At 39.5% G+C, this 24862-nt stretch overlaps 2 protein-coding genes across 3 annotated transcripts in view; one reads left to right on the forward strand and one right to left on the reverse strand.

Moving 5' to 3' along the window:
• Positions 1–488: 488 nt before the first annotated feature.
• On the reverse strand, positions 489–23247 carry LOC135312616 (polyphosphoinositide phosphatase-like). Its single transcript, XM_064447484.1, has 7 exons — positions 23142–23247; positions 11485–11583; positions 10305–10428; positions 7200–7356; positions 5809–5859; positions 3604–3752; positions 489–652 (listed from the first exon to the last, which is right to left on the reverse strand). Exons 1-7 carry the CDS (start codon positions 23208–23210, stop codon positions 504–506), a joined length of 798 nt encoding a protein of 265 aa, XP_064303554.1. The 5' UTR covers positions 23211–23247; the 3' UTR covers positions 489–503.
• AK9 (adenylate kinase 9) overlaps positions 23185–24862 on the forward strand; it is a 70162-nt gene continuing 68484 nt past the window's right edge. Inside the window, exon 1 of one of the 2 annotated variants that reach the window (XM_064447478.1) lies at positions 23185–23764. In XM_064447478.1, coding sequence (XP_064303548.1) covers positions 23185–23764 — 580 coding nt within the window. The remainder of the gene's footprint in view (positions 23765–24862) is intronic. The other variant, XM_064447477.1, reaches the window with a different exon arrangement.

Consider the following 24862-nt stretch of genomic DNA (forward strand, 5'->3'; position numbering starts at 1 on the left):
CAGATGTTCTACTGTTTGCTTAACTCTCTTCACACAGCAGGCATGAAGTTCTATCATCAACAGAAACAGAGTAAATACAAGAATTTCTGCAAATCTCAGTTACTAAAAAAATATTTTAAAGGAGATTAGTAAAAGAACATTTCTATGTCAGCAATTCAGTTCTGGTTAGCTTTACTCCCCTTCCTCAAATATCAGGAAAAAATATAGCTGAGCCTTAAAATCCTCTCAAAGTTGTTATTACTAAACCCCATGCTTACAAACAGTGCCTCACTTAGAATGGAGTCTACTTGTGTCAGGCCCAGTTATAAGAACATAAACATGATTGTGGTATCCTTAGCAAAAATGTATTTCCTGTTCAGCCATAAAAGCCTAGAAGAGTCATGAAAATAAAAGTCAACCAATAATTCCAAAATTGAAAAGTATTTACATGACAGAGAAATAATTCAATGTATTTCACACTCTCAAATTTAAAAAAAAAATAATAATCAATAAACCAACATTCATTACAACACTAAAAGGATACTCGACTGCCCACAGAATCCGTGAATAATATACAACAGCCAGTCACGATGAACAGTATTTTTTACTGCCTCCAGAAGCTTGCCATTCCACACATACTTTTCGTAAGGCTTACTGCAAATCCCAAATACACCTAGGAAGTTGTTACAATGAAAAGGCGTTAGTAATTAAGAAACAAGCATACCTGCGTTGGACTGTTTTAAAATCCAGGTCATTGGATCTTTACTTTGATTTTCCCTTGACTGCAACTCAGTATATCATTTACTCACATCCTTGCAGTTTGCCAAACACAGATAACTTCAGGCACATGCTAAAGTTCAACGTTTACGAAGATTTGCAATTTTTCTATGGTTGCCAGTCACTGTAGTATTTGAGTGCCTTCATGGAGAAGTTTCTGATGCTTTCAGCACTGAAAACAGATCCCTTCATGGTAACAGCAGAGGATTTGATAATAAGGGAAATAAGCTGTAAAGTCCAGTTAAGGCAAAAGTACTCTCATAGGAGGACTTTATAAGCTATTCAGTTCTGAGTCACCTCTGGAGTTACCTGTTAGGCTCTGGAAGATCAGGCATAGCCCTGGCCACCTTTACAAAAAGCATGTTAATCCCCTTCTCACATAATTTAGCTTGCTTTTCCTAATTTGCACTGACACCGAGAAATGCAACTGCTGTAGACCTGCAAATTAAAATTCAACTTCTGATATATCTGGAGACTGAGCCTTTTTGTTTCAAAATCAGAACCAAGATGACAACTGGCACTAAAAGGGGGTGAAGGGAACTGAATGAGTCTGAATCTTAAAGAGAAGGAATAGGACAAGAACTCTTTTAGCTACATTTTTGCATACTTTTTTCAGATGAAGTTTCTGGCAGGATAAATTGTATCATAGCAGTATATATGTCAATTATAGCAGCCAAATGCTCTGCTGGGGGAAAAAGATGAGTTCTCTAACAGACTGAAGGTGAAAAATGCAGCTGTTGCACAAACTATTACTACCTAGTCACTCAATTTACCATAAGTCCACGGAAAACTGATGTAACCATTTTCGTGAAGGAGTGTATACATGCAGCAGAATCTGGCCACAAGCATTTGGTCAGCAATTTGTCCTCTTTCTCATTTCTAGCAGCATTACTTTGGCAAGAATTTGTTCTTGAATGACAGGCGGCTATTTCTCACACGTATTCTGTTATGTGAACAGACACATTACTAATATCTACTGGAAATGGAGTTGCGTGTGCTATCAGCGTGCTGCTGATGGGGTCAGCGTTATGGCATCTTTATCTCCCAATGTGTTCACAAAGACATAAAAGAGATTACGCCATTGTATGGATTCCTGAGGGATCTTGCAGATAAAAGTGTTTGCACAGGAGGAATTATTGCTCCCTCCACTCCTTACGGTTATTTCTGCCATTGTAGTATTTGACAACCAACTCCTGATATATATAACCATGTTACTACTATCTTTTCCTGGGGTGGGGGTGGAGAGGGTGGGGAAATAACTTTTCTTTAAAAGGAAATACATTATGTGATTATCTTTCAATTTTTCCATCAGATTTAGGACATACTATGTAAAGCATTACTTTTAGGCTTTTAAATGACAGTATGATAGATGTTTACAACTATTTAACATATTAAGTTCCAGTATCAAAGATGATTAATTACTTCACATTCATTATCATTCTTTGAGTTGCAGTCAGTGTAGGTCCAATCTAGGTGTTGTGATGAAAGGGTCTCAAAAATGAAAGGGTGGACAAACGGTGTCCAAGTTTATCTTGCATAAATTTGCATCGGGGGTTGTTTCAGGCATTTCTGTATTGTAACTATGTGCCTGTCAGACCTTCAGAGTCCCTTTTGGGGGCACAGAAAACAGGACCAATATATTTCTTCTTCAGTGCCGTGGAAGATTCATTTTGGGTTAGAAAAGATGGAAGATGAGTCATGCAATTCAGACTATCTCAGAGAACCAAAGTTACTTTAGGACAAGTGGGATTTTTTAATCATATTTCTCTCTGTATTATATTTTCTGTGCAACAGAGGTTACACAGCAGGTGACTACAAATAAGGGTGGTAATACAGAGGGACTGTTGAGCCTCTTTATAACCAATACAAGCACAGATCCAGATTCTACGTTGCATCTAAGCTGGCTTCCATATCAAGCTCATTGTGTTAAGCGAAACAGTAGCAGACTTCCTTTAGCCTATTGTTTTGCTTATCAGTAACGTACTTAAAGGCATCGTGTTCTATTATTACCCAAGAAGGTTAGTTATATCTCCACAGCTGTCTGAGACCACTTTTACAGCAATGTATTCATTATGAATCAAAGGTAGCACTGTTATTTCTGATATTTCATGATCAAACAAGGAAAAAAATGGTGCCACATATCCAATAACAAAAAGTAAAAAAAAAGTTATTTTTTGACAAACAGATAATTAGTACAAGTCACAGGGCAATAAAACGTAAAAAGCATCAGCTTCAACAGAATGAAATCCAATATTAAGGATTTCAGGGGAAACTTTTTTTTTAAGTGAGAAGCAAAAGGGATAGAAAAGAGTTTTCTTGTCTGGTTAGTCATCTTTACACTCTTACAAAAATGTTAGATCCAAAGTGAAGCTGTTGTTTTAACTGAAATTAATTTTTCTTAGGCTTCCTGATAGTGCTTACTACATCAAGTTGATACTAACTTCATACAATTCCTCCGTCATCAATATTTTCCAACATGAAACAAAAAGAGATTTATTAATACATAATCAGTTAGTGATTCCCACTTTCTTTGTGATTCATTCCTGTTGGGAATCTTACAAGTGAGCTGAATAATCAACTGCTGAAAAATGTCAGCATGCTCAATTATCTCCCTGAGTTGCAATGTAAATTAACAAAACAATGATTAACCGCCTCTAGAAATTGCATTGTTCAAATTCAAATGTCTGTAATTGGCACTTTACGTAACCTTTTACTAACTCACTACTGTTATAAGACTGCTGATCGATACGGAAGACCCGAATATTTCTCAGAAGCAAACTTAAGTGAAACTTATTCTAAATGTACTTATAACGAACAACATTGGTTTAATTAGACATATTTTCTTACCACTTCCACCTTGTGTTGAAAGTCCTTCATCTTCAAATATATCAAAACTCTCTTGTCGGGTCTGAGTTGTTTCAGTTTTTAATGTCTCAAGTGGCATTCTCAGGACAGTAAGATTATACTGAAGGGAGTGAGATAGATCATAGCTGTAACTGATAGACAGTTAATATTTATTAATAACTGTAGATAAACAGGACTTTTCTGAAAGCCCTTACGTTCCATCTGTACTTATATTTAACACAGCACTATTTTATCAATTTTAAAAAAAAAAAAAAAAGACCTTGAAACAAGATACACAGATTCTGATTCTGTACTGGCAAATGCAACAAATTATTTCCAAAAGAAGCTTTACAAACATTGAAACTACTTAAAGTACAGTAGCTGAAACTGTATTTATATGCTTATTATAACTGAAAACTAAACATGCCTTTTGAACAAAGCATATCAACAAACTTAATTTACTATGTCCCCAGAACCAGTCCTGAAGATCAAAAATAGCTATTCTGCCAGAAATATCCATATACATAGACAACCTAATTTTTCTGAGATTTAAGTCCTACTGTCTAACTACTACCTGAACTCAAAACAGCCAAAACTTTGATCCAGAAAAACTGTATATGTCCTAGGATTTGATTGTATCATAGATGTATCCTAAGAGAGTGGCTGCTGAATAACCAAAAGGGGTTTTGTTTATCGGTTCCATAACAGTAACAAATTCTGCATCTCATGGCTGTTATATTGACAACAGTCTACACTAACTGCTAAATTTTGTAAGCCACTAGGATTCATTTCCCCAGGGAGATACCAAATTTACACAACACTTGAATCAGAAATATAAACAGATTTCCATTTTAGCCTAAGACAGCACCAATGATTACTGGTCCTCCAGTAAGTTCTAGTTATTCATTAATGACCTAAAAAAAATTATTTAAACATTGGACATTTAGATTTATCACTGATGATAACAAAGTCTAACCCATGTATTCACTACACCTCCATAATAACAACCCGACATGCTTACTTATTAGAAAAAAACCTGAAGGTCTGTTACATGCTCAGTTTGCATATAACAGAACCTTTGAACAGTACCCCAGGAAAACATTTGTTCAGGCTATTCTGCCATTTTCCCCTTAGACCACATGCTTTCTTATACCTAACTTCTAATTCTGTTCAGGATTTAAATGAAAACCACGCAGAAAAAATATATTATGATTTCAGCCAAGAACAATTTAAATTAAGCTGATAAACATGTTTATTGAAGTCTTACAAGAACCTTCTTTACCCTCTACACACAACCACAGAAACAGCAAACATTCATCATCTCCAAGCAGAAAAAAAAAAAAGAGAAGATTGTGTGATGTTAGGGCTGGAAACAAAGCTTGGAAAAGAAAAAGCAGGTTTTATACTGTGAAAAAGCCTTCCCATGCAAAACTACGAAAACAGACATGAAACTGTGGTAGGTTTCATCTTCACAGATACAGCTGTGACAAAAAGCCTTTATTTTCCAAGAGGGGTTATGTTCTAGACTGTTAGATATACCTTTTGGTATTTTTAATAGTGGTTTTTTTAGTTTTGTTTTTTTTAAGTCTTAAAGTCGTCTAACTACTACTGTCAGGTTTATCACCCCATTTCTCCTATTATTCTGCTGTCCCAAAAATCTCATGTGTAATAGTAGCTGGGACTAGACACAGAAACTTGTCTCAGGTACAGCATTTATGAAACAATGTGTAAGAGAATTGATAATGCCTAGAAAGCCCTATGGAAGATGTCCCCTACGCAGGATATATCTTAGATCTATTTCTAGATCTTTGTTTCTTAATCAAGGCAAAGCTTTATTTCTATAAAAATGAGGTCAAGAAAGAAACACTGACAGGACAAGCAAACCCCCTAAAATACACTACTTTTCCAAAGAGGCTGCATAACCTGTCACGGATGAACACTCAGTGGAAACAGTCATTTCAGTGTCTACCTTCTACTATGTCACTAATATTTCTACAGTTTTTCAACTTCATGGAGACTACACTCCTCATCAATTTGTTGAAGCAGAAAGCAGGTTCAGAACATGCAGATGAACACAGACAAGCAGTATGGTCACATCTCATTTCCCCAGAATATCAACCTAAAGACTTTGGGTATCAATCCAAAAGCAGAATCTTATAGCAAGTATAAATATACATTTTTTAAAAGGAATTAGTAACTAATACTTACCTAAAATAGAAGTTGCTAGAAAGGTCCACATTTTGAAATATTCTCAGATACCTAGCAAAATAAGTCAAGTTAAAGGGAAGGTTATTACTTTAACCAGACAGACCCCATTAAGTCATTCAGAAGATCTCAGAAACTAAACTACCTACAAATATTGACTGTTGCCATAAACTCTCTAGCTATCTTACTGTAATTGCTTTGACAGGTAATTCCACTAGAATGTTGGTATCTGGATTAGATAAATCAAATAGCCTTTTTTTAATAAAGTGTCTACTCGTGTATGTACTCTGCTTCTTTATGCAGTTGTAGATATAGCTGCAGTGCTATTTTCCACACATGTGGCTCAAATTCTCTAGGACTTACACAAGCAAATTCCCAACAGTACTATACAAGAATTAAAGATTTTCAGTGTTATTCTCAAATAAATGAACAAGAAAAGAAATATCTACTTCAACCTGTCATACACTTACTTGCAAATTCTCAGAAGAAACCATAACACCGTCTATGAAAGATAAAAAGGCTAACTCCATAAATATATAGGTTAGATAATACAAGTCTGCTGCATTCTAAGAGAGGAGACTGAGGTTTACTATCAGCCACACCTCAAAGTGGAAATTTGTTTAATAGTTACCATTGGCTTGATTTCTTACCTGACATCAGTTTATCATAATCCATCACTTTTTGACTATTCACACTTGGTACGGACTGAAAAGCAGTTTATTGATATCATTTGTGTGGTATTTCATAGAAGTAAAGTTACTGCACCCTGATAAAAACACCACCAGGATGTACTTGTACGTTTCATACAAGGTTCCTTGCTCAAAGGCTCAAATTTCTTTCTTCAGAAAAAAGTCACAGAAAGATAAAAACAGAAGCTAAACTTACCAGTTGGTCAGTTTAGCACCCTTTATAACACCAACATACAGAAAATTCTGTCAGCACAGAATCATTCAATTAAATACTCCACTCAACACTTTTTGAAGGGCACAAAAGGTCTCTTCAGGTGACGTTAACATGCTGCTAGAGCTACTAACAAAAGAATAGTACCCCAAACAACATAAACCAATATTAGCATTACTTTGTCCTTGAAAGAACAATGTTTATATTGGATGCTTCCTGGTGCACATTTGCTATGATGTAGCTTTGACATGTAAATGACATGGAGATGTGGACAAAAGCTCTAAAAGACTGTAGCACCTGTATCTACCCTGCAGATTAGAGGCCACAGAACTTGTGGCCCATTCTCCATTCTTCCACGCTAATTTATCAGCTAAGATAAAATGACTTGAACGACATGCTAACAGAAGGAAATCCATGACCGAAATTTCTAGTTGCAGTTCACCATTGCTTAGAAAATATTCAAAAAGTACACACTCTTTACCACCTTTATTTACCTGGCTTCATCAGGATGAGTGACTCTTACAGAGTCATTTGGAATGTAGATCATATTTGTATCTTCTATTTTATATATTGCGTGACCTCCAATATCTGCCATTTTTCTTCTTTTGGTTATTAACACAATGTAGTAGCCTTCTAAAAACCTGACAAAACCTGTTAAAACAGCATTGAAATGCTATTAGTTAGATATTTGTGCTGACCTGATCAAACTTATTTAGAAAAACAGTAGCAGAATTGTTTCAAGACTTCGTAGAATTTTTGTTTGCTCTTAATGCTATATGTATAATGTGCGTATATGTAGACATAAAAAAATACATGCAGGCATAGACACAGAAACTTACAGTTCACCCCAGTAAGTGTTAATCAATGAAGTACAATTTTTACTGCTTTTCCCCTCCACTGTGCATATTTTTAATATTAGATAGCACTGTTAAGACACTGAAAATTCAGAATAAGTTGCTGTCTATTTAAGATACTTGTATTTGCTTTTCATAAGACACTCATTGTTCAGAGTGAGTCATACCTAACTACTTCAGACACCAAAAGGTTAATTTTTCAGGCCAAGGAGGAATCCCAATCTCCAATTCTCTTTTCAGGTTTATGTATTCTCTACTGGGGTGGTGCCCAGAACAGCAAAAGGAGTTGAGGGTACTACAACACCTTTGTGCTCTTTCTCCTCAACAGCAGAGAATTAAATTCCCTGCTTATAGCAGCATCTCCCCCAAATTTCCCATTCAGAGCATCAGGGGTAAGCTCTTCTACTTTCTCGCTCAGATATCAACACTTGACCCTGCTGAAGTAGAGGGCTAAAGAGGCAGAACAGGCAGTGTCTAGCTTTATTGCCTATCAAAAGAAAGGCTTCTGAAGCCTCCACCCTCATTCCCTAATGCTACAGGGCATAGCCATGCTTCTTCACTGAGCTGCTTCTTTGGGTATCTCTATTGCGTGTCATTAGGAAAAAGCATAACAAACCAATACAATATTAATGTATAAGTTCAAATTAAAAATAGAAAGATGTAACCAGCCCTGAACCCAAATTTGTTTCTAATACATTCTAGGCAGTGATACAACAGTACTAAGTTTTAATAACTAATAAATTACATGAATTAGCTCTTGGAGGTAGCTGCTTTGATAGGTTGCTACTAGTAAAGAGCCTGAAACTCAGTCACAGCTGCACTGTCAATAAATCCATTAACTGAGGGGAGAAAAAAATGCTCACAATTTACATTTTAATTTGTATTTATATTCAGTTCTTTTAGCTTTGCATTATAAATGAAAGAAGATGAGCAAAGCACACATCTTCCTCACTGCCACTGCTGGAGGCTGCAACGTGATTGAATAAACTGCAATTCTTTTCTCCTGCCTTATTAGCCCCCCTTGGAAAAATGCTCTCACCTGCACAGGGACAGGAGACCCTGCTGTCAGTAAGAAATGAAGTCTTCCATTTGAAGCAGCTAGACTATTGAATTTCCGTTGTTAAATAGCAGTCAAAGGTCTTCATGTATCCTCCAGGTACCAAAATCACTTAAGTGAACAGTCTCTATTCTTTGAATTTCACCAAGTGTTACACCAAAGGCTATTAAGGAGCCCAGCCTTTCCCCTTGGCCTGGTTCTCTCCATTTAAAAGCAATTTCTACTTCTAAACACTATACAGTGAACCAGGACTTAGCCTACCAGCACCCCATTCTGAGTGCACTGAATGCACTGTCTGTGGTTAACGAAATAACCAGAGAAAAAAGCAAAGATGTCCTTTCCAATTCTACAAAAAATAGTCCTGTCCTCCTGACCTGAGCCAGGAGGCAGAAATAAATGACCATCTGCACTCCCTCAAATTAACTGTTTATACACACAGGTACGATCAGATAGAATCAAGATGGAAGGCGTCTAAAGCATATACTTTAAAAGTGCAAGATAATCTGAAGATCACTGAGAGAGCACATTATTTCTAAAAAAAATAATCTAGAAATAGTACACCATATCTGATAACCAATACATTTGTTCAGCTACAGAATATAAACTCTCCTGTTATGATGAGCACATATAAACGTACAACTGAGATGCAAAATTTTCATTGAACACAGCCAGTTTCCAAAAAAAAAAAAGCCAATGCTGCAAGACTGTTAGAAGCTTCTTTAGATTTACCCATATTATTAATATTCATAAATTGATAAAGAACATAAACCTCATCTGAGGACTTTCTGAAAAACAGATCCATTGATAGGTTCCAAAATGCTTCATGGGCCAAAAGAATATAGAAGAAAGTCTGCTTAATCTGACACTTTAGACTAGAATACCAATAATATTTTCTTATTTTTCGGTTGTTATACAGAATTCAGTAGCATCTTTTAAAGTAATTGCAGTCTCCACCTTCTCTGCAGCTTTGTATTTAGATGTTCAGGGGTATATTGATGCAAAAAAGTATGCCCGTGAGCTGCCAGAGCACACATTAACATTTACTTTGTAGACGTCACCCAGCAGTATATCGACCTCAGTATCTAACAACAGGGAGGAAAGTAGTCACTTTCGGATGAAGTTAGAAGCTATTAAATCCTTGAAGCAATTCTCTAGGATTATGGACAGCTGATCAGCATTTAAGAATTTATGTTGACATACTGATCAGTTACACTTGTTCAACCATCAAAAGAAATACTGAAATATGTCACTGCAAAAAGTTAACCAAAGTGAAAATTGAGTCATCTTTCTGAATAGTGTGATGACAAAATAAAACCTAATAAAGGACATAAACTTTTGTTTTCTTTTAAAAAAGCATTCTGTGAGCTCTGGAATCAGGAGGCCATGTTGCATGTGATTTGTATCCTGTGATCAGTAGAGTTTTCAACCAAGCTTATAGAGTTTGGCCATTTCCTAGATCTCTCCCTTACTGATGAAGAAAACAAGTTATAGCACAACTCTCATCCCCATACTGACCATCTGTTTCACAAAATACATAGAAACCTATCATCGAGAATGAAACTTCTCAATCCTCTTCAGCTTTGAAAAAAAAATAAAGCTGAGGGGAGACAGAAAGATTTACAGTGTGACACAGTAAGCCTCATCTCCTTAAGAAATAAAGATTTTATAAAACCAAACAAAACACTTACCCACTACACCAAAAGCAGAGACAGCTCGAGATAACCCAGAAGAGCCCTTCTGCCCAATCTTTGTTCTGTTTCCCAGGTCTAAACGGCCAAGAAGTTCCCTCACCTCTTGTTGCGTATACACATGCTTTAAAAATAAAAGTCACTTAAGTTACTGCCTTCGTAGTTAAACTTTATTTCATGTCAGAGAATATAAGAATTTACTTAATATACAATAAACCAAACATCCATTCTGCATCCTCTGTCTCCTGTTTCCATCCTACCAGAAAGTACAAGGTTTTTTACACACAAAACTCACCCTTCACTGCAATAGAAATATTCATGGTTACACGTGGATTCAAACATGTTTAAGTCTTAAGTGTTAAGATTTTAAACCATAAACTTCTTGGAAAGGAATCAAGTCTTATTCTATTGTGTACATTAAGGTTCTTGTTGCTGCTGTTTATTTTGCTTCAGATGTGATATATCAGAAACACTAAAAGTTTGGCTAGATGGTAGTTCATATTTTTCACTTAGAACAGCACAGCTGAACACAAGAAAGCCATCCGGAACATATACATAATAAACTGAAAAAATTGGGAAAACTTCATTAAACGGAACATGCTGTTTGGAGATCTTGTAGCCACTCCCATACTGTAACTAGTCATTATCATGCTAATACTGTATGCATCTGCCATGACAGGAGGCTGAGAGAGTTGGGATTGATCAGCCTGCAGAAGAGAAAGCTCAAAGGGGATCTTATCAATGTGTATAAATACGTGGTAGAAGGGCGAGAAGAGGCCTGAGGCAGACTCTTCTCTGGTATCCACTCAAAGGACAAGAGACAATGGGCACAAATTGAAATACAGGAAATTCCATTTGAACATAAGAAAAAGTTTTTTTACTGTGAGGTTGGTTGAACACTAGAACAGGTTATCCAGAGGCACTGTGGAGTCTCCAGCCATATTCGAAACATGACTGGGCATGACCCCGAGCAGCCTGATCTAGTTGACATTGCTCTGAGCATGAGGGTAGGATTGGACAATCTCCAGAGATCCCCTCCAACCTCAATTGTTATATGACTCTATGATTCTGTAATGTATCTTTGTTGAAACAGATTAAATGTGTAATATTTACATTCAGCTCAATATAGACAGTATTATTCAGAATAACTGAAAAAAAAAACTAATAGAGAGGCACTCACTTTATCATCAATTATGACCAAATCCTTTGGTTCAGTGCGATCTATTTTCAAAACACGGTATTTGGTTTCTGCAGGATTACTTCCAACAAGAAAATACCGCTACATTAAAAAAAAAAAAAAAAGAATTAGATGATACGAGATAAAGCAACCAAAGCCCATTGTAACATAAGACATCAACAATGCCATTTATATAGTTTCTAGACTAGATCCATTTCAACTAACATCAAATATGTAATATTCCATATGGGCTGTGAATAAACTGTTTTAGATATCAATACCTTAGGCAGGTGCTTTTGTATACAGTCAACCTTTACGCCTTAAAATACCTCAATCTCTCCATTTTACAAGTAAGAAAAAAAAATTTTAAATTGAAGAAAGGTGAAAACCTGTTTAGAGAGGGGAAAAAACCATAACTTACACCAGGCACTGCCCAACTATGCCTTGCCCCAGCCATTACCGTAGTCCCATCTGCCTTGTAAAATTTAGCAGAAGCTTATACACATGAGCTTGTAACTTTTCATGATCTGAAACTACTGTTACCATATTGTAACCCATTGCTATTTCTGCGAACTAGTCTTTCCTAGTCTATACTAAACTCAGAAAAATTATAGGTACCTCAGTACTGCAAGTTTTCTTCATTTTTTACTTATATTTGCTATGATAGACTTCTGACCCATGTTCTTCCACAACACTCAAGTTTAATTGGACCAGCCATGCCTGTTAAAAATACCACTTTCTTTAAAAGACTAGCTTTATTTCTCATTTAAAATAAGGAAGAAAGATCACAGATAAACATATAATGTGTCCATTTCTCATTTAAGGGAATCAAACTGTAACAAATTTTTACATTTAGAGGAATTAACGGTAAGCACAGGTTGCAGGACTGACTTGCTATAAGCAGTTCTCATTTTACTAATTCGTTTAATCAGTGTTGCACTACCACACAGCAAGGTGTAACTCATTAATAATGCTCAGCTCGTAGGAAAGCATGGCAAATTCATGTGGATCTATGCAGCCAGCTCTTAACTTTAAAAGTCACATGGATTGAACATGTGGGAGAGGAAATCAATAACAACATTCATGCAAACATCAGAATTTCATAATTTATACCAATTAGATGTTAAGAAACATCTTTACTGTCAAAATATTTAAGGTGAAAGAAGAACTTAAAGCCCTCTTCAGCTTCCTTGAAATCACAAAAGCATCTAGGTAGTCAGTAAGCTCTAAAAAAAAGAAAATAAAATACTTTAAGGGCTATAAAAGGAAACACCACCAACTTCTGGCTCCATCTTGTACACTGACATTACAGTGCTTACTGAGTGGCAAGTTTTGCTGTTAACTCCTAAATGACAGTAAAGAAAGCCCTTCAAAGTCATATGCCATCTCAGCACTCCCCCACTGAAGCCTCTGAGGCAGCACTTTGGCAGGAGAAACTGTTCCCTACTGGTTTTTTTAGCAGCGATGTGCTGCTGTGCAAAGCCCAGGCTCCCTAGCCTGCCCCCCTCAGAGTACCCTCTGTAGCAGATCCCACAGTGCCAAGATCTGCGCTTCCCACGAATGAAATCGTAATGACAGGGAGCAAGTCGGAGCCCCCACTGCGTGGCACTGAATGGCACAAAGGTGGAGGATGGAGCTCTACTGCTGGTATCACCCACCAGCAAGAAACATCAAACTACCAAGACAGACACTTGCTTAGACCATGCCATCACACCAGCTTTTTCTTCATGTGGTAGAAAGTGAATGGGCAGAGGGAAATAGTATATACATTTGTAATACACAGATGATAAGTAAGTTTGCATTTTAGAGAAGCGTGCTGCTTCTCTATTTGTAGAAAATTGTTAATTTATTAAACAGTTTTAAGTAGTCTATAATACTGCAATACAGCTCAGTGATCTCCCCCCATGTCCAGCTCATTAAATTCACTTTATTTCTTCCCAAAGCAACACCTATGGTTACCGACAAATCATCCTGAATAAAACAGAACAGTACAACTTCAACAGCAGTTTGGACCAAAGACCACATCTAAAATTGGAAGATGGCCCATGACACACAGGAAAAGAGAGACATGGATATGAAGTTGAAAATGGTGTTACCAAGGAAGTTCAGCTGGATACTTCTCCATTTCCATTTTAATAGACTGATAAAACATAAGGAAGTGCTATGAGGAATGCGTCACTCACATCAGCTTGGCAGCTGCTGTAGTGAGCTATGCACAGCTATAGTGCCAGCTTTAAGTGCTGCTGCTGCTGCTTAGAACAGCAGCAGAGTTAGATTAGGTTAGTAATTGTATCTGCAGACTACTGTAGCAACCACCATAATGAGTGGTACTTAGCAAGCTCTCTTTGAAGTCCTTTAAGGACTAATTTAGGGGGTTTGGTTGAAGTTAGAATGCTAGGCTGTGTAATGTATTGAGGAAGGTCAGTTGACAACAGCATCAAACCCCAGCATCAATGGACTTAAAGGCTACCTTCTTCAAAAGCCAGGCAATGGGAAATCTCGATTTAGCAAATGGGAATCTTACCCACTGCATGTTAGGGGATATTCTTGTGGAAGGAATAAAGAGGGAAACACCTGCAAAAACTTCTGAATTTGGACTAGTCCTCAAAACTATGAACACAAAATTAGACTTATACTTGGGAAGTTTTCAGGACTAGCTAACAATCAACAACCCCACAACTACTGGAAAAACAGCATGATATGCCAGCTCATATTCAACCTTCAAGGTCTGAAATGAAAGCAAGGATTACATGAAAACTAGCAATGCAAAAATGAAACTAAAAATGATATTTCAGCATTAGCTGCTTCTGCTACTTAATTTATGCATCTAATGAATAAATAAGTATGTTTTACTGGATAATATGGAGCACACATAAAACTATATCAGAGACATGTACTGCAATTAAATGTGCCATCACACAGATACTAGGAAAGAATAAAGAAAAATACCAAATCAACACAACACTGAGAATGTATCATCAAATAAATTAATTTCTGAGGCTGTAATATAGTTGTGAAATTACTCAAAGCTAAAATGTGCTGCGCTGATTACAACTACTTTGATTAACAGAATTCATTACAGTAAAAGAAATGAGAACCCACAGGTAAGCTACAGAAACCATTCTGGGAGTTTCTATCCTTATTCTCTTATTCCGTTTATTACTAAGTTGAAGTGAATAAATTGAATCATTTTCCAAACGTCTCAAACAATTCTACTCCACAGCACAGCCACAGCATTTAGATAAATGGACAACCTTGACCAATAAAGTACTTTCTCAACAGAACAGTACACAAGGAGAAACTGTGCGGGCTTCCTTATACTACTCTGCCAAAGCTTTTTAACCATCACCTGAGACGAAGCATGCTGTTTTCAGGTTTAATCTGCCCTTGGCCTCACTGAAACTTGCTAAGAAGTGCACTTTACCAACCAGGACAGTGCATCATGCAGGTACTTGCCTATGAGATCTAGACTGGAGCTTAATTTATTACACAATTATCACTAAGCAACAACAAGATAGGAACAATCATTAGTCACTTCCACCTGGGACTGAGTTTTGACCAAAGCAATCTAATTGAGAAGCTTTACACCCTCTTTTATCAATCTTTTGATTCAGCCAAACCAATAAAAATAGCTTCTTCTAAAAGTATTCTAAACAAAATAAAAAACTTATTGCTGCAAATTGTTGTTTATAATGTCAGGGTAACAGTTCTGAAATCAAACATTCTGCCCACATTCTTTTTTTCTTTAAGAAGATTAGTTCTTAGAACCCCTGGTCTAAAATTATGATTTGCTTCTTTGTATAGACTAATTATCATTAAAAATGTTTGCACTGTAAAGAACTTATTTCAGTCATCAGTTAAAAAGCAACACACAGCTTAATCAGAAGGAAAAAAAAAGTGAAAATACACTAAAAGTTACTTGAAAATATGGCAGTGCACTAATACAGCCAATTTTTAAACCTGCAAATAGCATAAAGAAAACTCTTAGGAACTTAAACAAAACGCTTGCAAAAGATACCCATTGAGCCCACGGATATGTCTAAAAGCACAAAACCCTAAGTAAGTGTGGTGGGTTGACCGTGGCCAGCACCCAGCCTCTCCCTCACTCCCCCTCCTCAACAGGGCAGGTGGAGAAAATAAGATGGAAAAGGTGATGGGTCAAGGTAAGGACAGGGAGATTGCCTTACGCTTACCATCACCTGCAAAACAGATTTGACTTTGGGAAAATGAATGTAATTTATTGACAATTAAAATAGGTTCTGATAGCGAGAAACAAAGATAAACTAAAACACCTTCCCGCCCCACCTTCTTCCCTGGCACAGCTTCGCTCCCAACTCCTCTACCTTTCCCCTGCCCCGAGCAGCACAGGGGTGTGGGAAATAGGGGATTGCAGTCAGCTCGTAACAGTTCTTCTCTGCTGCTCCTTCCACCTCACACTTTTCCCTGCTCCAGCACAGGTCCTCTCTGCAAGCTGCAGCTCCTTCAGGAAATATCCCCCTGCTCCAGCGTGGTCCTCCCCAGGGGCTGCAGGGGGTCTCACATAGCGTTTTTTTACACTCTCTCAAATACATTATTACAGAGGTTCCAACACCTTGGCTCCAGGGCACATCCATGCCCTGCAGTGAGTCTGCTGGAGCCATCTGGAACTGGCCATGTCAGGCCTCTCCTCACAGAGGCCGCCCTGCAGACCCCAGCTCATGGACACCTGCACACAGTACAGGAAGATATTTACATGCTATTCACACTTTCTGTCAAACTAAATAAACACACTGGGTTGCCAGATAAGAAACCTTCATGTGAACACTGAGACTTTGGATCAGCACACTATTATGTCTCTAACTTATGCTTAACTGGGCAGCGCAATGATATCTGTCACCTGCCATCAGACCTCCACCCTACTTCACAACAGGCATAAAGTTATGCAAGAAAAAGCCTCTTCCTCATATCTGGGTGATGGTTTTAATTTGTACTGAACTTGACTGTAGATCAGAAATCTTCAAGGCATAAACAAGATATTAAATAGGGTTAAAAAAGGTATAGGTTCAGCCTTTTTTCTCTACTACACCAAAGAAGGGGGAAAAAATAATCACACCTAGATTTAAGGTACAGCAAAAACTCTACTATGTTCTTTCTTTCTATAGATCTTACACCACTTCAGAGAGCAACTGCCTTTCACCTCTCATAGAAACTGCCAGAATGACATGAAGAAAGGAAGAAACGAGGTACCTGAAAATCACAAGAATTCAGTTCACATGCTGTCTGCTTCCAATAATCTGTTGAAATTCTTCAAAAGAAGCTCTTTCAATTCAAGAAATTTTAAGAACGCATCCTGCCAAGCACCTCTCTCAGGGCACAGAGGAATGGCTGCCCACTCTGCATCCTACAGCCACAGCATTCAGTGCCCTTTTGTCACAGGGCAACCAAAGCTTTTTTTGTCTCAAACAGGATTTTGCTTTTGTGGCTCCACTGAGGGGTTCCTCAAGACTTTCCCTTCTAATTTTCAGCTAAATCTATTAATCATCAACATACACTTTCCATTAGCCAAATAATTCTCCCCTCTTTAGCATCTATTCTGCTGGAATGCTTTCAGAAAGTAACTGGATCCCTTTTCAGCGCTCACTTCAAAAGACTAAAGAAATCTTGCTGTCCCTTTGTTCTTCCCAAGACATCTCTAGCATCATGTTATGTCACTGGACCTGTTCCTGGTTGAATTCTTATTTCTTACATTAATATGGACAAAAAGTGTACACAATACACCATACAAGGTCTCATTATAGAGGTACATTAGTATTTCTCACACAAAAGACCATATCTGCCTTTTTCAGACTTGTACTTTATCAGCGGCTCAACCTCCCACCCCTTCTCCAGATAAAACACCCAGATCACCCTCCTCTACTGCCTCTGAATTGATAAACCCTCAACAAACTTTTATTGGTGTGTAATCTATCCTAAGGTGCATGAAGTTTCATAGTATACCATTCTATTTCAAATTATTTCTTTTATCTACTCCTGAGGGTTGTCGTCATTTCTTGCTATCTTGTGCTCTGATTATCCTAATTATTTGCAATATTTCAAAACTTGCAGCTGACTCATAATTCGGGCTAATAACATTAGTGAAAATGTTGAAGCATATCGGTCCTAAAACCATTACTTGAAAAGAATCAACCCTATGAGACAATACCTTACTTAGGTCACACTAACTTCTCTGCTAACCTCCCTTCTTCCATCAGCAAAGCCCGAGATTTTCCTTGTAGCATTGCACCTCCATAGAGGATTTGGTTTAAATACATAAGGCTGTCTAATTTTTACATGAAGATGGCATCTTTGTAAGTCCAGACTGCATTTTATGTCATTTACCTTAATTTTCAACTACTTGCTTATAGAAAATTATGTATAGGACTTCTGAATTGATTAAATATTCCATTTGTCACATTCCAGTCACAGCACCACCCTTGACTTGAACAACTTGAAAATATTTACAGCCGTTCTGCTGTTTAGTACACATATGTCTTCAAATTTCCAGGATGGAGATAATATTACCCTTCAACTACAGCATGTTGAATATATTGGATTTTATTTCTACAACTACTCTGATTGTTCCCTGTTTCACAACCTCAGTCTTGTTACTCATTTTAGCTTCACCCCTCGTTCAGTACGTTTGTACTCACAAAATACATTCTTACCTTAAACAAGGAAAAATATTAATTTAGTTTTAGGGCCATAACAAACTTAATTTCAAAAATAAAAAATAGTGACAGAAAATACCTATTTTTCTTCATCCTTCCGTTGTTACATTTAAATTTGTCAATTTGTGATAATTTCTCCACAAACTCCTCATCACCATTCCATCTAGAAAAGTGGTTCACAACAAAACCAAGTATCTAAGAGTATTTCTCTCCTGTTGATCTAGTCACTACATGATGACATGCAGGACAATTCAGGACAAAAGAAATAAAACGTATGCCGCCAAAACAACTTAGACAGATATTTGAAGGCACACCTTTCACATGCAGTGTAGCGCTACCACTTTTAAACTTTATTTTTGTTCTGCCTGATTACCGTATATGCTTCAAAACTTGTGGTGTTCTCATCACTGCTACTCCACCAAGTATCTGCTGTACTCATAAAGGGTCTCAGATCCCACATACACCAGCTGATTAAGTTTCTCTATTTTATTGCCCATTTATCTGGCACTATATCAAGGCATTTAAGACAGAAACAGTGTTTTCCCAAGTTTTGTGAAACTCCTTCTCTTGTCCCAGCTCCATCCTCTGCTCCATCATGTCACTGCCATTCATGGAACACTATTACAGACGGAATAGGACAGTCAGCTGAGAGGGGCTGTCTCCTGCTAACGAAACCATTCCAGAGAGACCAAATTTCACAGCCACTTATAGCTAGAAAATTATGATAGCTAACGGTTGGCCAGTAGATTGTTTACTGCTTTCAACATTTTTTAAATGCGTCAGCTAACCATGCGTCAGATAATCATAATCAGTGCACTTCATAATTCAGTAAAAATTCTGTAGCTTTTTCTGTGAAATCATCTTCTACATTAAAATTTCTCCAATTTGACCACAGGCTAACTTCAGCATTAAACACGCAAACCCTGTTTTTTATTAACACAAAACCGTTCAAATTATTTTTAGAAGAAATGAAATTTAAAAAAACAAAAACAAAAACAAAAAACCCCACATAGTTTTCCTTGGGGAAAAAGGCAGAAAAATCTACAGGTAATTATGCTAGTCACATTGCTTAATAAGCTTGTGCAAGTCATTTGGATACTGTGGAGATGGAGACTGTAGAAGAACCTGATTAGAATAAAACAATATTAATTAAGTCTCATAATACCCTGAAAGATAGGCAAGTGATATGCCTTTACAGAGATGGCACAAATTGACTTGTTCAATGTCACACCACCTTAAGGGAATGATAATTTCCAATGAACTAAACTACCGCTTTCAGGTGGGCTTCATTTGGGGGATACACAAAAGTTCCATCTTCTCCTGAAGAAAAGAAGAAAATATCTTTTGTTTCTTATTAGTCATATTGCTGAAATATCTTTACTGCCCTCTGGTGTGCATTTCAGCCGTAAATATATGCATTAAATGCAAGATAATTGGCATTGATCTGAATACAACTGTTTTAGTTCATTTTTCTGACTACTTCTAAACAAGCCTTCAACCTCCCCAGACAAACAGGAGATACAATTCACATTTCCGTCATCTTTATTGACCCAAAGCATCAGTTAAAAACGTAGGTCTCAGCAACTACCCTAAATATAATTGTTAATAGCAAATATAGAATTTTACTCTCTGTTCCTTCAATTGACACTGTGAATTCAGTTCTCCTCATCTCTAGGAGTCTTTCTTGTTTGACTCCAATAACGCTACCAGAGCCTTTCCTGTTTGACTTAAATAATGCTACTGTATTCTTAACTCAAAAAAAAAAAAAAAAAGAACTAAAAAACCCTGCCTAACCATATCCGCTTTCTCATCCATTTCACCTCTTCTTTAGCACAGAGGGGTTTTACAGGAACTCCACTGTTTCTCCCACTGCTGACAACTTAAGTCATCCCTTCTTTGCCCACCCAAGGTCTCCACAAGGAGTCTTAGGATATAGTTTCATGTTAACCTATACCTGATCTAACTCCTTGTCCCACATGCTTACGTTGGAAGCATATGGCCTTAAGGAAATCCAAAGAGTAACCTGAACCAGGAGAAAGTCATTCTATTTTATGTCTGGGTGATGCTTCTGTCACATCAATGACTAACTGTCACAGCTGGCGACTGCCTGATTGTGAGATTTTATGCAAAGGAGGCTGCATGAGGGGCACCTCGGGGAGAAGTAGTGGGAACTTTTGACAGAAGCCCAACGTGACACTGAATCAGCTGTAACAGCAAATCTCCCTCTAAAACTCCCTGTGACCTGACCAAGTCTGAAATCCAGTTTTGGGCTCTGCAGTACAAGATAGACATTGAGCTACCAAGACCATCAAGAGGAGAGAACACATGACACATTGGAAGAGACTGAGAGAACTGGGTTTGTTCAGCCTTCAGAGAGCTCTGGCAGGACCTTACTGCTGTCTAGAACTATCTAACGAGAACGTACAGATAACACAGAGCCAAACTCTTCTGAGGGGCAAACAGTAGATGGACTAGATGCAAAAGATGCAAGTTGAAACATGCAAAATTCCAACTTAATCTAAGGAACTTCTTCCCCACAACCCCCTTTTTTTTTTTTTTTTTTTTTAACCACAAGGGTGGTCAAGCATTAGAGCACGTTGTCTGCAGAGGCTGTAGTATCTCCGTACTTGGAGATATTCAAAACTCAACTGAACACAACCCTGACATCTTGCTCTCATTGAAGATGCTTTGAGCAAGGGGCTGGACTAGATGGACTCCAGAAGTCCCTTCCAACCTACATGGATCTGTGATTTTATTAACTGCATCAACCTTTTTCAACTAATTACTCCAAATGATTCCTATAGCATTTTTCCTTTAGAAAAAAAGGCCTGGAATTTGAATTTCAATATTCAAAGTACTACAACTCATGGTAGAATAGCATACTTTTTTATTTTTCAGTAAGAACATATAACCATATTCTGGGAAAATATTCCATTTATATCCCCCACAAGAAGTGACTGAATAAACAGCTTTGAGACACCATTACTCAGCTGAGACATTTCAAGTGGCATGTACTGGTCAACAAACCACTGCCTCTCATGGCTGATCAAAGCCATCTCGCCTCCTGGAGTGATCAGGACTGCTGGACCTGCCCCTTACTGAATGCTGAACACAGCAGAGCATGGGCAAACCCACTCTTTCAGGCAGATACTGCCAGCAACCACTAGCCAGATGTGAAAAAACGTGGCTCCTGAACTGACAGGATCAGCCTGTGAGGCCTAGAGATTTGTAGTCAGCTGACAGAAACCTAAAGCCTAATACTGTCTCTTTGAACAGCAGATTGTCTCTCAGCAACTGAGCCTTAAAGCTCAGACAAAATTAAGCCAAATATCCAGGCATGCCAGTCACAAAATGCTAAACCTCAGCTACCTGAAAAGTAGCATGAGTTGCAAGCCAAGAACAACTACATTCAGTAATCCAGGACCTGATTCAGGAATTATCCTTCCCCATTGCCCTTCTCCCATATAGCAATAATTTAGCTGAAATGAAAACATTTTGCAGCAATGCTGAGAAAGATGCATTAATGCAGCCATCAAAATTCCTTTAGGCATAGGTGAAGCACAAGTAACATTCTGGAGAGCAAGAGTAATCTCAATTTTTCCATTTCATAGAATCATTAAGGTTGGAAAAGGCCTCTAGGATCAAGTCCAACCATCAACCCAACACTACCGTGTCTCCTGAACCATGTCCCAAAGTGCCACGTCTACATGTTTTCTGAACACCTCCAGGGATGGTGACTCCACCACCTCTCTGGGCAGCCTGTTCCAATGCCTGACCACTCCTTCAGCGAATAAATTTTTCCTAATATCCAATCTAAACCTCCCCTGAAACTGATTCAAACCCTGATTTACTGGTACCAATAATTCTGCAGGCTTTATCCTGTCACTTTGGTATGGTTTCAAGAGGCTATGCTGACTTCAGTGAAAAACTACTTCCTGTTGTCACTACAGGTAACAGGTAACATCTGAACTAAGAACCATTACACTTAAAGTACTTAATGCTATCCAAAACTACCTCAAGTGAAAAACCAACATTCTATGAAACAAGAGGAACTGCACAAAGATGTTTGATTGGGAGCTAAAGGATGATAAACACAGCAGCATTACCTCGGGTTATTTACACCAATGATTGGATCCTGACTCTCACATGGTGCTCATCACATGGCTAAAGCAGCAATTACCACTCAAACCTCCAATCCACTTTGCCCATGGCAAAAACTACTGTGAACAGCACATCCCTACAGCTTCTGCAACACAATATTAAGGAATGCTAAGAATCTTCAACAGCTTACTTCCAGAGGTCAGACTGAAACCTCTGGAAGCTGCTGCACAGTCCATTCAGCCAATGAGAACTGAAATCTCTCAGAAGCAGCAGTGAGGTGCAGGTGGTAACCACTTCAGCCATCCTGTTTAAATTCTTCATTCAAATCGTGACTTTTTAATTCTGGACAACGTCAGCTGTCTGGTTTTAATTCACCACGGCACTTGGCACTGCTGTCAGCCTGGCCGGGTGACAACAGCCACACAACAGAACAGGCAGGTAGCCGTGCAAATGCTTGCAGCAGCAGCGATGTGGGGCCTAAACCTAAGCCGGGCCTCCAGCTTACAGCAAGGTGGAGCTCAGCTTTGAGACTTGCGTACACCAACAGTACTTAGGACAGAAACCGGCCCTTTGGTGAAGTCACGAGGCAGAGCCAAGGTGAAGACAAGAATTGTAAAAACTTGGTTTTAGTTATTTGCATGTTTTGGATGTGTGACCAACCCAAAAGCCAAGGAAGGAAGAGAAAGGTGAGGAACAGTTCTCTGACAAGCTGCGGGCCGGCAGACCCGGGCAGAGCCAGGCCAGCACGGCAGGGGCGCAGGACGTCCCCCCGCTCTGCCCACGCGTGGTGCGGCAGCCCCCAGCGAGGGGGCCGGCGGGGGTGCTCCCCCCGCCCCCGGGAGCGGCGGCGGCGGCGGGGCGGACGCTACTTACAGCCCTGGTCTCGTACAGCACCAGCTTCTGCACTGAGCTGATCATGGGGGCGGCGGCCGCCACCGGCATGGCGGCCCGGCAGGGCTCGGGCCTCACCCCGGCCCCAAGGCACGGCGAGGGCAGGGGGGCCGCCCGACAGCGGCCGCGGGAAACGCCGAGCTCCCGCCGGAAGGGGAACGCGACGGGACCGGGAAGCAGGGACCGAAAACCAACCCGCACCGCCCGCTGCCGTGACGGGTGGAAGGCGGAAGTGGCGGCAGGCCACCGCGCAGGCGCGTCCACACGCCGCGTGGGAGAGAGCGCGCCTGCGCCGCCCCGGCCGCTGCTGGCGGCCGGGGGAGCGGTGGGGCTGTGTCACGCGTGGCCCCTCAACAGTGGGGCTCCCGGCTCGGCGGGGGCGGACTGCCGGGGTGACCCTCGCTCGTTGCGGGGCGAGTCCGCCTGCTGGGTCAGCACCAGGAACAGCTCCCGCTGCCGAGGGCAGGGGCGCCGAGGGGGCGGGGCGGAGGGGCGGGGGCGGGCCGGCGTTCTTCGGTTGCCCCGGTTACCGGCGTACACAGCCGGTGGCGGCGGGGTGCGCGCGGCGGCCGCTCTCCGCTGCCTCCCCCCGCACGTCGCTCACCGTAAGTGCTGCCGCCCCGGCCCTGAGGGGCGCCGAGCGCGGGGATCGTCTTTGCGCCGCCGGTCGGGGTCGTGCTGGCGGGGCGGGGTAACTCCCTGAAACAAGGCCCCGACAGGCATTGAGTCGGGGCGGGGCGGGGCGGGGGGCGGTTTATTTCTTTAGTTTGGGGTGGTTATTGTAGTTAGGAAATTGTCCCTTAATTGTAAAGGTTTGGGAAGGAGAGAAAGTGCTGGAAGCACCAGGTGAAGTTCAGCCAGTGAGTTTCCATGAGAGAAACTGAGGGCTGGTTTGTGTGTGGTGGATTTCTTAATATTAAAATACTGTCCCTATTGTTCAGAAGGTCTTATTCTGAAAGTTTTGAATTGTTTCACTTTGATGTTTCAAAACAAACTTTTTCAGATTTTCACCCTAAAGCAGAATTTTTTATTTAGAAATGACTGGAGGGGTGAGGGGGAGGTAATGAAAGTGAGGTTCTGTTTTGCCTTCTTCACACCACACTTCAAGCTCTTCGTATTTTTGGACTCAATTTATTTGAAAGGCCCACCCAAATCTTACTCCAGCTTACCTTAATTAGAAAGTTGTTTCTGTTTCACATTGTTGCATAGCACTGGATGTGCAATCTCTTGCAGTCCTGGAATAGCTGGGATTTATTGGAGGGTTACAGAACAGATCACGACCCTTATTCGTGGCAAAGCCTTATTCAGGTACCTAGCTGTGGGCACAGCGAGTAGTTCCATTGACTGTGACGGGGCTCTTCTGTGTCCAAAGTTCACAAGCAAAGGTCTTAGCAGGGCTATGGTCCATTTCAAGGACCAGAAAGAAGTTACAACTGCATGGTAACTGGAACAGGAAAGAAAAGGCAATAAAACAACTACATGATGTAGAGCTACAGGCAGTTTGAGAGTCAGGAAGAAGTTGTTATCAACATCCATATAGTTGCAGCTGGGGATAGGCCGTGGTTCAGACAATCCCTTAGTTTTTGGAAGTGACTTTTCTCTGATTAATGGGTGCATTGTGTATGTTCTCTAAATGCTTTTTCTTCTCGTAACAGCTTTTGTTACAAAGCAATTCACCTTGTATCACATTATTATTCAGTTCC

This window comes from Phalacrocorax carbo, chromosome 3, assembly GCF_963921805.1.
Source record: "Phalacrocorax carbo chromosome 3, bPhaCar2.1, whole genome shotgun sequence".
In the NCBI taxonomy this organism is placed as follows: Eukaryota; Metazoa; Chordata; class Aves; order Suliformes; family Phalacrocoracidae; genus Phalacrocorax; species Phalacrocorax carbo.